A 13,349-nucleotide genomic window follows, 5' to 3' on the forward strand; every position below is an offset into this window, starting at 1 on the left:
GCTGCAAATTTGAGAAGTACAAAATGCGTAGGTCATGTATTTTTATGTGATATACAGTCATTGACCATACACTGCCATGTCTACAACTTCTTAATTTGTAATGATTTGTAATTACTTCCATGAGACAGTCTCAGACAAAAATTCTCAGTATTTATCCTACAAACATAACACACGAATTATCATTCTTGTTATTTGTTGATAATTATAAAATGGTGAAAAGTCTCCTTCAACACCCAAATATATATCTCCACATACGTTTTAATTCTATCTCATTTAACAGTAAACTATCATGGTTGTGAATTTATTTTGATCAAACAGTCATCTCATTTGAGACCTTCCAAACAAAATATCTCTTAATCTTACCAGTTGTTCATCTTCGACTTTACTATAGTGAGGTCTAGCAAATCCATACACTGCTACAGCTGCTATCATTATTACCACTTGTACAAAGGTGATGAAGTAAGAAAAATACGGTCTGAAACATAAAATGTTATATAATTGAACATTTTATCAAAATGAAAATAAACAAGTTCTAATATTTTACTACATATTGTCTATCATCATGATCATGGAAGTAAAAAACATCTGCAGTAATTTGATAATAAGTGGAATTTCACATCCAGCTTTTACAGTAGTATTCTTTATAAAGTCTTTACAAACAAAACAATAAAGTTAGTGGGGAAACCGAAAATTAAGCAACTGTTTCCTTAATAAAAGGTACATGACATGACAGTGTCCCCATCAAAATTCAAAAGAGATCTGCGTTTTGTGGTAATAACCATTGTGTAAAAGTTTCAAACCCTTTGGTTGAGTCAAAGTAAAGTAAGAGGATATTTTAGAGAATGGAAACTAATTTTTGGACACGATACCAATGGACAGCTTGACAAGGGTAAAACTTCATGCCCGTTTTACAGCGAGGGCATAAAAAAACTTTTGTCATTTGGTCTCTTCTGGAGAGTTGTCTTATTGGCAATCATGCCACATTTTCTTATTATTATATTAACATCATGTTTGAATTTCAAAACAACAAGACTATTTTAGTATAACTATGACATAATCCATTTTTGTTTCAAAGCTATATTAGTGTTGAATTTTGTGAAAAAAATATATCTTTAAATGAACTTCTTTATTTCAGTATACATGGTATACATGGTATAAGCTGAATTTATTTTCAAACAAATAATAATACAAACCGTTTATCCAAACTTCCTTCTTTTTTATTCTGTTTACATATTTTACAACAAAAGAAATCCTTGGCACTGTCACATAATTGGTCAAAAACTGCCTCTCTTTTCTTCGTCTGTAGAGCAGGGATTGGTTTAACTTCACGTCTTATAAAAACAGGGATTCTAGCCATTCCAGGTCTACCTGATACATGTATTCTTTCTGGATTACTTGGCCTGATCACAGTCAAGGGAATATCGGGACCAACATCAACTCTGAAATTGACACAATTAAAACTGTGCATCTTATTTCAAGAAAAAGTTTAAACAAACAAAAGTTTTTAAAACAATCCTGAAAACTGTTTAACTTAAAAATAACATATGATAATAATTTAACTACATACATGTTGATAGTCAATGATCTTAATATTGTATGTTCTTTATTTGTAGATTATTGAATGTATCATCTAGATCAAGAATTGTGTTTCTTTCAAAGAACAAATCCCTGTTTATTCTAGAATAAGACTAACAATTGCCTAGTACATTGTATATCACATGTATCGTGCACAGCCTTGCCACTTTCTTCTCTGAAGATATTATTTCTTAATCTTGTATGAATTATTAAAATGGGAACATAATGAGTTCTTGAAATATCTGGATTACATCTTAAAGTTAAATGTTATTATCATATATCATCAGTATTTTCTAAACCAAGTTCAAATACTCTTTAATAGTACATGTATGTGTAGCTGAGCTGCTATAATTTTAACAAAACTGAAACTATAATTCTATGTTACATAAAATAAGATATTTATGTCAAAGCTGATGAGTTTTGTTTACAGTTTCATTCATATATAAGTGATCATCCAAAAAAAACATGCATTCTGGATGGATAGAGAGAGCATTACCATGTTTTGTCTTATTAACAAATTTTTACCATGTGTGAAAAAAATCCAAGATACCAGAAATACTTTATGATGCCAGAAATATTCATACAAAGAGAAACACACAATCACTTTTCAGAAAACTTCATCTTTCAATTTTATGTGTTCACTTAAATTTTGTCTAAAATGATTTTTTCTAGACATCAATCCAAAGCTGAAGAATAAATTCTGTGATTATAGCATCATTAGTAGTTTCAAATAAAAAAAACCTTAAAAATCAAAGAGTCCTCTTATTTCACTAAGTGTTTGAAGAATGTACATAGGAAGCAAAGAGTCTTTAGTTTTTTCTTTTGTAGAACTTACAGTTAACTCTTATTTTGCATACATGTGTGGGTTGGTTTTTTTTTCAACCAAAAACAAGATCTTTGAAAAATTTGAAACCTTTCATTTTCTAAAAAAAGATATAGAATTCTTTGATATTTAACCCTGCATAATTTAACCATGCTTATGTTTTTCTTTTATTGTACAGTGTATTATAAAAGTATATAAAAGAATATTGAGAGCATTTCCAGTTTTGCATATGTCAGAGATTATTTACAAGCAGATTATCAGCCTTATAGAAATACACAATAAATCTAAAGTAAACAATTGTTAATATTTGCAATCTCAGAGACAACAAATATAAATGTTGGTCCGAGAACACAATTAATTCGTAGTGCATTTCTTTTAGAACATAAATGAAAATAAAAAAAATCCCACCTGCGCTTTCTCAAAGAAACTTTTACAGTGTGTTGTACTACTTTTGGGACAAATTATATCAAATTTATAGAAAAATTCATCGCCTCTAACTCAAAATATGGACAATTTTATGTTTAGGGCGTCTTGAAATCTTTTGACAGCTTCCGAAGTGCTCATTTTCAACCTTTTTCAGCTGGACCAAATCACTACTTTCCTTTAAAATTCTGGACCCAAATTTTTTTACAGTGTAATTTCATCCCCCTCCTTGCAATTTGAGGCATTGAACATGGAGAAATAAATTTGGAAGGGGTATAAAAATTAATGGCAAGTAACCAACCCTCAACACTAGGGACTATATTTGTGGACAACGAAAATCAAGGGACGACAATGGTGATCTCGGACCTAATAGGGTAGAAAGAGTTGACAAATCTTAAAAAAACTTGGTATGAACAAAGTTTAATGTATTATAACACTGCTTACAAAGTTTCATGTCAATAGGATGTATATTGTAGACATTAAATTAAGTTCTATACTCATCTTTGCGTGTAAAATTTTGACGTTAAAATTGAAAAATTTCAACTATCAACATTTGGGGCTTTGAAAATTAAAATATTGCAAAAAAATACTTTTTAAATGCCTTAATATATAACTTATCATGTACTAAAAGCAATAGAGTACTCATTTGATTTATCAGACTTGGCATAATTATTCAAAAGTCAAATTTATATGAGCCTGCCCCTAAAAATTTAGGTTTTTCAATGAAGGGGAGCCTTACATGAAGATGTAATATTTTCCAGCAATTTTAAATTTGTGAAGCTTTTTGGTTATAAATAATCCTTACATATGTATTTAAAGTACTTTAAATGGAAAGAAAAGTTACAAATAACATATCATATTAGTTTAAAAGGGTCTTAGGCCAAGTAAGACTGGAAAAAATTTAGGGTCAATTTAGGCCTTGCCACATATTTACATTAAAAAGTGCATGTTGAGGCTATAAGAAATAAAAATTTGTGTCTTTTTTATCATTTCTATACTCATGTGACATGATACAACAAATCTGAACACAAAAAGACTCTTGCAATTAACTTTTCTTACAAGCAGTATGGGCTGAAACAAAGATTTTTGCCTTTTTAGGGAAAAACTTGCATGCAATTTATTCTCAACAGGCTTATATTTAAACCACTTGCTATCCTACAGAAGAAAAGAAATATATTATGTGAAATGAAACAGGTACAATAGACATTGTAAAGTGCATTTGATACAAATTTAGTGAGGTCTCTAATATGGACATCAAATTTTATATACCAAGTTCCCCACTATTGACTGCATCCGAACAAGGCGTTAGACAAGGGTCATTTATACAACACATTTTGCACATTTTATCTGAGATAAATTTCTTTTCTGTAGATTCAGAGTTCATAAATAAGTAAAAGAAGCAGATAAAGGCATAGAAACACAAATATTGACACATTAAAACCTGTCAGATAGAAAGTCAGGATGCCATTTATGCATCAATATTGAAAAAGTTATAAAATGCCTATTTTGACAATAAAATGCCAAAATTGGTCGTTTTTGCAGAAATTCTATAAAATAAAAGTTTAAATCCTTTAGTTTCATGCTATTTGACAAGTTGACACCATCAAATCATTAAGGGAAGTTGCCAGAGTACAAATTCTATATTTACAGATTTCACCTCTTAGGTCCGAGAACACAATTAATTCGTAGTGCATTTCTTTTAGAACATAAATGAAAATAAAAAAAATCCCACCTGCGCTTTCTCAAAGAAACTTTTACAGTGTGTTGTACTACTTTTGGGACAAATTATATCAAATTTATAGAAAACTTCATCGCCTCTAACTCAAAATATGGACAATTTTATGTTTAGGGCGTCTTGAAATCTTTTGACAGCTTCCGAAGTGCTCATTTTCAACCTTTTTCAGCTGGACCAAATCACTACTTTCCTTTAAAATTCTGGACCCAAATTTTTTTACAGTGTAATTTCATCCCCCTCCTTGCAATTTGAGGCATTGAACATGGAGAAATAAATTTGGAAGGGGTATAAAAATTAATGGCAAGTAACCAACCCTCAACACTAGGGACTATATTTGTGGACAACGAAAATCAAGGGACGACAATGGTGATCTCGGACCTGTTATACATGTAAAGTTAATAAAATTATTTTATGATAGCTTCTAAAGAAATGTATTTTTAATATAACTGCTATTTTATGTATTTAATTCAAAGCTTAAAAAACATTGGAACAATGCAGTTCTTAAATAACATGCTTGGAGACAAATTCATTTCAAGACAACTATAATATATCTCATGCAATTCAATTCATAATGTCAGATATATTTTAATCTAGATTCTTTGCATCAGAAGTTCAAATAATATATGCATTTACCTGGGTGGCAATATGGTTTCTTGAACCCTAGAAATGTTTGGACACTCAATTGATTATACCAATAAAAATATAAAACATGGTGAGGGGGGAACTATATTAAATCTAGAAAAATAAGTATTACACCACAGAAATAGGTTTGTAATCAAACTTCAAAGTCATCATTTTAAAAAAAACTTTTACAACTATAGTTCCTGATGGACTTATGACTGTTTGTCTTCTTCTAGAAAAACTGTTTTAGTTCTCTATCTAAAATAATATAAATCAAAATTCCAAAAACTGAAACTGGATTTTCCTAATCTAACAAGTCACAAATCTATCTACCCTTTACAACACTGACAAGCTTGATATAAACAATAAGCAACAAAAGAACATCTATCAAAATATATATAATGATGTTAAATGGTATAACTGTGTAAAGATGTTATATATTAGTTGATCTATGAAACGAATGTGCATAAATTCTACCAATACTATCATTACAGGCCAATTGTATCCCTTAGTGTGGGGAAACATTGGTTTTTATTTATTTTTTAATGGTTGGTTGATTGATTGTTGTTTAAAGCCACTTCTAGCACTATTGTGCATTTTTGTGATTGTCAGTTTTCATTGGTGGAGGAAGCTGGACAGTCCTGAGAGAACCACCAACCTTCTTGTAGGAACACTTACAATCCTAGTCAATTAACTAATTTTTGTGTGTTTTATGTAAACTTTGTGAAACAGTATCCTGTAATATTTATATAAAGTGTGACATTTCTATATAAGATATAGATTTGTAATATACAGTTTTGTGTGATCTACTTACACTGAAGATGTGTACCTGATTAGTAATAAAATTGAGAATGGAAATATATGAGGAATGTGTCAAAGAGACAACAACCCGACCAAAGAGCAGATAACAGCTGATTAGGCCACCAATGGGTCTTCAACGCCAGAGGCAGGTGCAAAAATGCGGCAGGGTTAAACATGTTTTGTGAGATCTCAATCCTCCCCTATACCTCTAGCTAATGTAGAATAAAGAAACACACGGCAATATGCACAGTAAAACTCAGTTTAAAAGAAGTAAGAACAAAATAAATCCAACCAAACTAATTCATGTTTTATATGGGAGAACTGTAAACATTATACAGTTATATTTAGTTTGCAAATATTACATCCTCCTATCAAAACTAATCAACTCGACACTGAACATGGAAAGTTAATGACAAAATAGCAATTGGATAGAGACAACATAAATCCTTTGAAATTCATGTGCGCAGTTACAAAATACCTGCCTTAAAAATTTCAAGTCACTATCTAAGATAATAAAATTAGGAGATGACATTTATTTGTTTAAAGCTCTGACGTCATCAATTGGTGATTCAATGGTCACAAATAGAGTTTACTGTCAACACCTTAGCAAAGCCAGTAAACAGGGTTTTGTAACCATCAAATCACCAAATGATGCCATTGAATCTTAAATACAATATATCGTTATCTCAGTTCTAATGAAACAAAAACAATGTCAAACCATATATTTTAAATCTGTCATATGTTGTCTGGGCTAGCATGTATGTTTTCATAGCATCATATATTTTTGAATTGATGCCATGAAAATACACCTCCTGTATGAATATCATACTGAGAGACTGTTGTGCTCTATATTATTTCTATACAAATGCAAGTCATGATTTTGCCAAAATTGATGTAATTTCATGTCAATGTAATCGATTAAAGAGTATATTTTAAACCACAACTTAAATATTTTCTAAAATAAAAAGAAACAAGTCTTATGATTCTCCAAATCAAATATAGTTGATTTTTTTGGCCCCAAAACAGTCTTCTTTTATTTATAACAGACTATATGTTGATGTATTTCAGCTTCCAATTGTTAAACATAAACTTCCATTTTTAACTATGTGAAATTTGTTATTGCAAACCACCTTCAGTTTACACTTCAAATGGTATGAAACTTGCAAGAATATCGTTTTAGAAAATTATTACTTTAGCCCACTCAGATAACAACTGGTAGGATAAGTTGATACAACATCTAAGATACAGGACCCTCACGATATTTTCTGCTATACACTCACCTGAAACCAGTTTAAGACAGCATGCAGACATAGACCCAAGTAAACCAGCAACAGAATGTAGGCAAACCACATAATTATATATAGTACTGTATGACATTGAATGTTTGCTGTAATTAGTAATTTAATACAAATACATTGTCCATCTATAGCTGACCACCATTTACATGGTGTAGTATGAAAATCAGGAGATGACGAGGAGATCAAGAGTTATACTGAAATGTTAATGACTTATAGGTTGTACTTTTTAAATACAACTGCTTCACAAGCCATACCTCTTTTGGGAGATATATATATCAATAGATATTTTGTGTTGATACATACTGGTTCCCCAATATGATATCTATGTTTTATCTCATAGACATAAGTTGGGAATGTTACCAGTATCAAAACACATAGATTTGGGAAATATTGAATTCTGAGGAAGACCCAAAATGAAGGCAGGAGTAGTACGGAATTTTAGTATAAGTTTAAACTCTTAGAACTTCAAAACTTTCAATAAAATAGTAGTTCCTTTCAAGGATATAATTTTTAACAAAACTTCATTTTATAAGTGGCACAGTTTTTGTCGAAAAGGCAGTTTCCAGAGGAAATTGCATTATCTATAACCTACAGGTATTTTTCTCACATTTGTTTGTGAATTGAGCCAATTACACATCTATTCAGTTGTAATGACTGGAACTTTTATTGGTATTGAAACAGTAAGTTTTTACATTAATTATGATTTACTTTACATTAATAGACTACTTAGAATTTGTTGACAATAAAAGTCAAGTTTAATGTTATTTTAATGTTATTTAGAAATTAAAAGTATTCAGACTCTGAATAACATCTTTCTTTGTGTTTTTATAGAAGCAACAGTATTAAAATCTGTGTGTGATATATGCCAAATTGAACATTATTCAAGTTTATTTTCAAAATTCAAATTTGATTTTGTTTTTAAGGCAAACAAATATACTTATCACTTTATTGACCAGAACATGTCACTGCAAATAGCATATGTTGCCAAAGAAGACCCTTTATATGAACCAAATTCTGAATTCATGAGAAAGGGATGAAGGACACTTAACTGCAATATCCTGCATCTCTTCATAATATCTCTTTGTTGAAATATCAAACATGCAACTATTAGTGGAACTTTCAAATAACACAGAAGGACTTAATGCTCTTTCTCTGTTCATAATATTATCATGATTCTTCCATTGAAATTATTTCAGATTGTAATGTTTTCTTACATAAGTTCTTATAAAAAAGAAGATGTGGTATGATTGCCAATGAGACAAATCTTCACAAGAGAATTGTCTGAATATTGATTTGGGTATGCTTAGCAGAGCACAATACAACTCCATAATGTTTCCATGAGCTATTGCTTTAAACAATGGCAGTGAAAGAAAAAATAGAATGAAAAATCAGAAAGCAAAAAAAAAAGTATGAAGCAAACTAAAGAAATTACTTAAAGTTTGTAAACAGAAATATGTATTTTTTTCTAGATTAATAACTCATGTTTTTGTTCTTGGGTAAGTGGTTAGTCTAGACTTGCTCCTACAAGTGGCTGAATGATTAGATCAGTGATAAGTCCACAAACCCAAGTTAAAGCAAAATGACAACATAAACTTCCATTTAACATGATGCAATATGTCTTACCTAATTTTTCTAGTATCAAGTCTGTAACATAAAGGGTCTTTGTCAAAATTTGTAAAGACTGTGTTGGTAAAATTATACACATGCAATACAGAATTACAGATATCTATCACCATCTTTGCATTTATATCAAAACTTAAGAGATCTTTATTTATAATCTTCATTTTTCCAATTGGAATTTAAACCCGGGTATAAGCACTTTAAATTGAAATTACTGAAAATCCTTAGTAAAACAGTTCTTTTTACAATCAGAAAAACAAAAAGTTAAAAAAAACCTTATCCCCTATTAACAGTAGAGATTTATAAAGCAATTACTGAGAATCCAAACACAAAGATGACCCCAAGTATAGAAAGGATTCTAGTGGGCTGCCTATTTACTGATCATTTATTGATAATTAAATTTGCTGATAGATAAGTTCACTGTCATCAAACATCTTTTACTCTTTTTTCTTTTTTTTTAAATAAGTTCCAGTTCATTAAAATTAAAATTTTCATTCCTTTCAATCATAACTGGTTATTGATAAATAAAAGAAACTCAAACGGTGACACCCTGCATGCATCTTCCTCAATCTGTTTATTTAAAAAATATATCAGAAAATAAAGTCTTTTACAGCTGACTATGCAGTATGGGCTTTGCTCATTGTTGAAGGCCGTACAGTGACCTTATAGTAATCGATTTCTTTGTCATATGGTCTCTTGTGGATAATTGTTTCATTGGCAATTATACCACATCTTCTTTTTTATATTAAAAATTGATAAGTAATTTCAACGTCTTCAAATCCAACAAACTGATTCAATCATTTCACTGCTTAATTTCATTTTGAATTTCAGAAAGGTTTGCAATATAAAGGAATAAGCCAGACACAGAAACATAGAGGAATATGGTCCAGCTGTATAAATCATCACAAGAAACAATTTTATAACAACAATTCAAACATCTGGTCCATCACTTTTCAGCTTTCCGAATCTAGAAGTTGCAATAATTGTAGTGCTAATAAAATCACCACTTGAAATGTAGAATTCCTCTAGGAAATTTGGAAGTAGGTGTCTATGCCCTCCCACCATATAACTCATAACTGTCCATTCCCAAATATTCTCCTGCCAGAAAAGGTAGCATTTCACTTTTTATAGGCCAGGCATGACAAACAGTGTCAAGAAGGCTATAAAATTCACACCTGGTTACAGGTATAACAAAATGTTACAAATTTTTTATAACGAAACAATGAAACAATGAAACATGCACCATTCCTATAACAGCTAGCTGATGATAAACACCATATAATAATTCACATAAATATACATCACTCCTTTTATATATTGTGTAACATATTGTATGTTGGTATGTTTTATATAATTCATTTTCATTCTTTATAATTCTATTTATAAAGCCATGACAGCAGCAATCAATATTTACCGACGACAAGTTGTTAACTGATCTGAAGAATAAGATTGTCTTTGTTGCATCAAAATAATTAAATGATTTTTATCTATTGTTCCATTAATTGTCTTGAAAATTTAATCACTGCAAATTTACCAGGTCAAATGTACATGTAGATTGAAATGATCATGTGACTATTGACAGTATTGTCATTAGTTTTGGTCAATATACATCCTAGACAAGACCCATTTTGTCACCCATGCGCAGTACAGATACTGAGTCAATATATTCTATTTTTTTACGAAGATTGATTGGTGTTCTCATCCAGGGTGCACTAAGATAACCACTGAACTTTCCTTATGAAAACTGACATTCCTTGTGAATTAGGATTGGAGTCAAATGCTACAGCCATGTGTGAGACTAGAGCTCACAACCTCAGTGTTTACAGGCTATTGATACATTAGTTGAACTTAAGACCCATTCCAATATGCCAAAGGCCATAAAACAAACTAGCAAAGAGTCAATCCTTTATTGTCTTTCATGACAGCACAAAATAAAACAATTTTTATCCATAGATAATATATTTATGCATGAATAAATTGAAATATGAGATCAATTAAAAGAATTTAATTTATAATTTAAACATGAACAATAAATCAAAAGTATATGTTTGACATATTCCATAACATTCAGATATAAAATAAACAAATATTGCCTATTAGATTTGATTCCACTAATAGTGTGAACTAATAGACAAATATATAGGCAATATCTCAATAAAAAAAGCTAAAAAAAAAGGCCAAAAAATTAACAAGTATCATATGCAAAAGGTGTATAGAGCCTAAGCAAAAGATTTAAAAAGCCTACAAGGAAAACAAGTACAAAAAAGTTGTACTTTTGTCAAGCCCTTCGAATCTATTATATTAATAAAATTCTGCTGAGAGAACAAAATGGAAGTCTACGTCATGTTAATTCCATTCAACAAGCTGTTTTTGTCTGAAAGTAGTTGCTTTAATTAATCTTACTGAATATTTTCCCAATAGGATCCTTTGAAAAGCAATTCCTCAGTTGACTCAGAATGGAATTGAGATCAATATCAATATAGGCTAAGTTCCACTAAAAATTATTCTCATAAATTATTGTTTCCCATTGTTTATGGTGAAGTCATGATTAAACATTGGTATCAACATTAAAAATGGTGATTAAACATTGGTATCAACATTAAAAATGGTGATTAAACATTGGTTTCGACATTAAAAATGGACTCTACTTTCTCCTAAAGAAGCTTCATGTTTATCTTTAAATGAGACAATATGTAGGGCTATGTTCTCATGTAAAGATTACACTGGATTTATGAAAGTTTTTTTTAACAAAGTAAAGACTCCTACTGTTGTGTATGTAGACATGTTATGTGTAAGATGGCTGAATTTTTTGACAAACTGGACAATTAGTAATGCAATAATTGTATCAGTAAGTATGCAAACATATTCTACATATAACATCATAGCTCCCAATACCCTGTGTTAAACAAAACCTAAAGAATGTATAAAAACATATCACAAGATTTAACATGTACTATAACAATAAATATGGCAACCAACAGTGAAAATGATTTCTTAAGTTTTTTCACTTGTTCTATTTTCAGTTTACAGAAATGTTTTACAGAGCATGTTATCTGTGCTATAAATATAACGTAAACAGCCTTACTCATCATGTTCTTCTTCTTCTTCTTCTCTATGACGTGACATGGGCATATCTACTTCATCAAAGTTCTTCTCTCCTCTTCCCTTCTCACCTACTTCTCTCGGACGTTCCATAGCCATGTCCATGTGACTTTCTCCTTTACCATTCCTTTCTTCAGGGGTTTCATCTTTCCTGATTTCATCATAAAACAAATCTTCTTTTAACTGTAAAAATAAAACTCAATAAATAAAATCATATTTTAGGATTTCATCAATCTAAATTTACCATAATGTAATGCAAATGCTTTTTTATTTCATATCCACTCGTTTTTCACATTGAAGGAAAATGTCTAGCTCAACTTTTCAAGTGATAAATATTCAAAGTGTTATCATATATGAAGTGAAAATTGATAGATTTTAATGCCATTTTAAACCCTCGCTTTTGGGCTATTTCTTGGCAGCCAGTTTTTATTGATAAAGGAAGCCGGAGTGCTGGAGAAAACCACTGACCTTAGATAAGAAAACTGACAATCCTAGCCAATTAAGATTGTCAGGGGTCAAATTTACATGTAAGCTTTTTTTGTGTACAGGCCAGACGGACCAGTGGACTGAAAAAATTTTTAATGCTTTCTTTTATATATTTAAGACAAGAAAAAGAGAGAGTCTTGATCCTGATTTTGATAAAGGCTTTGATAATCTCAATGATTTTCTAATAACTTTCCCTGCCTTTGATTCCTCTGGTGGTTTTCTCTCCTTTATTCCTGTAGATTTTTAATGCTGTTTTTATTGTTCATGAGCAAGCACAAACGAGTACAGAATCTAAATTAAAATTTGAAGATCCGTTACAAAACTACATTTCATATAAAGGTCTGTGATTGTAAATTATCCACACTGTCTTCACGCTTAACTCTATCCTACAGCCATGGCTAGTAAAATTGCTGTCGTCTTGTGAAAGTCTTCTCTACAAGCCAACAGAATTCAACTAAAAATTTGTTAAAATTCAGCTTTGGGCTTGTGGATTCAAATATTTGGTGTGAAGACTGTTCACATGTCATATACTTTATAACTTATACTATTCATTACATTGCAATCGACTATATAATTTAACCATTCATGATCCTTTTCCCAGGACATTTGACAATAACATTTCCTTTTTTCAATTTCATAAACTTTATTCCCATCTTCCCTTTGAATGTCACTTATTTTATTTTTTTGTACGACAGATTATAACTCCTTCCAAAAATTTCCATATTTTGTGTTGTTGTGAAGGACGCTAACCCCAGATATAACATGTATAAATTAACTTGACCATTTGTAATACATAGTACCCCTCATGGTTTAATTGTTTTCGCAGGTAAACGTTAAATTGTAAACAAACTAAGATTGTGATACA

The 13,349-nt window shown here is 30.5% G+C and overlaps 1 protein-coding gene across 5 annotated transcripts in view; it reads right to left on the reverse strand.

Moving 5' to 3' along the window:
• The window catches only part of LOC139510395 (inactive rhomboid protein 2-like), a 30,677-nt gene that overhangs the window by 11,974 nt on the left and 5,354 nt on the right, over positions 1–13,349 (reverse strand). The window contains exons 5-9 of one of the 5 annotated variants that reach the window (XM_071296979.1): positions 11,982–12,181; positions 8,900–8,920; positions 5,190–5,216; positions 1,194–1,439; positions 364–475 (exon numbers count right to left, since the gene is read on the reverse strand). In XM_071296979.1, the coding sequence (XP_071153080.1) occupies positions 364–475; positions 1,194–1,439; positions 5,190–5,216; positions 8,900–8,920; positions 11,982–12,181 (606 nt within the window). Of the gene's footprint in view, positions 1–363; positions 476–1,193; positions 1,440–5,189; positions 5,217–5,991; positions 6,007–8,899; positions 8,921–11,981; positions 12,182–13,349 lie in introns of all 5 variants that reach the window. The other 4 variants (XM_071296983.1, XM_071296993.1, XM_071296991.1 and 1 more) reach the window with 4 other exon arrangements.

This window comes from Mytilus edulis, chromosome 1 (assembly GCF_963676685.1).
Source record: "Mytilus edulis chromosome 1, xbMytEdul2.2, whole genome shotgun sequence".
NCBI classification, from domain to species: Eukaryota; Metazoa; Mollusca; class Bivalvia; order Mytilida; family Mytilidae; genus Mytilus; species Mytilus edulis.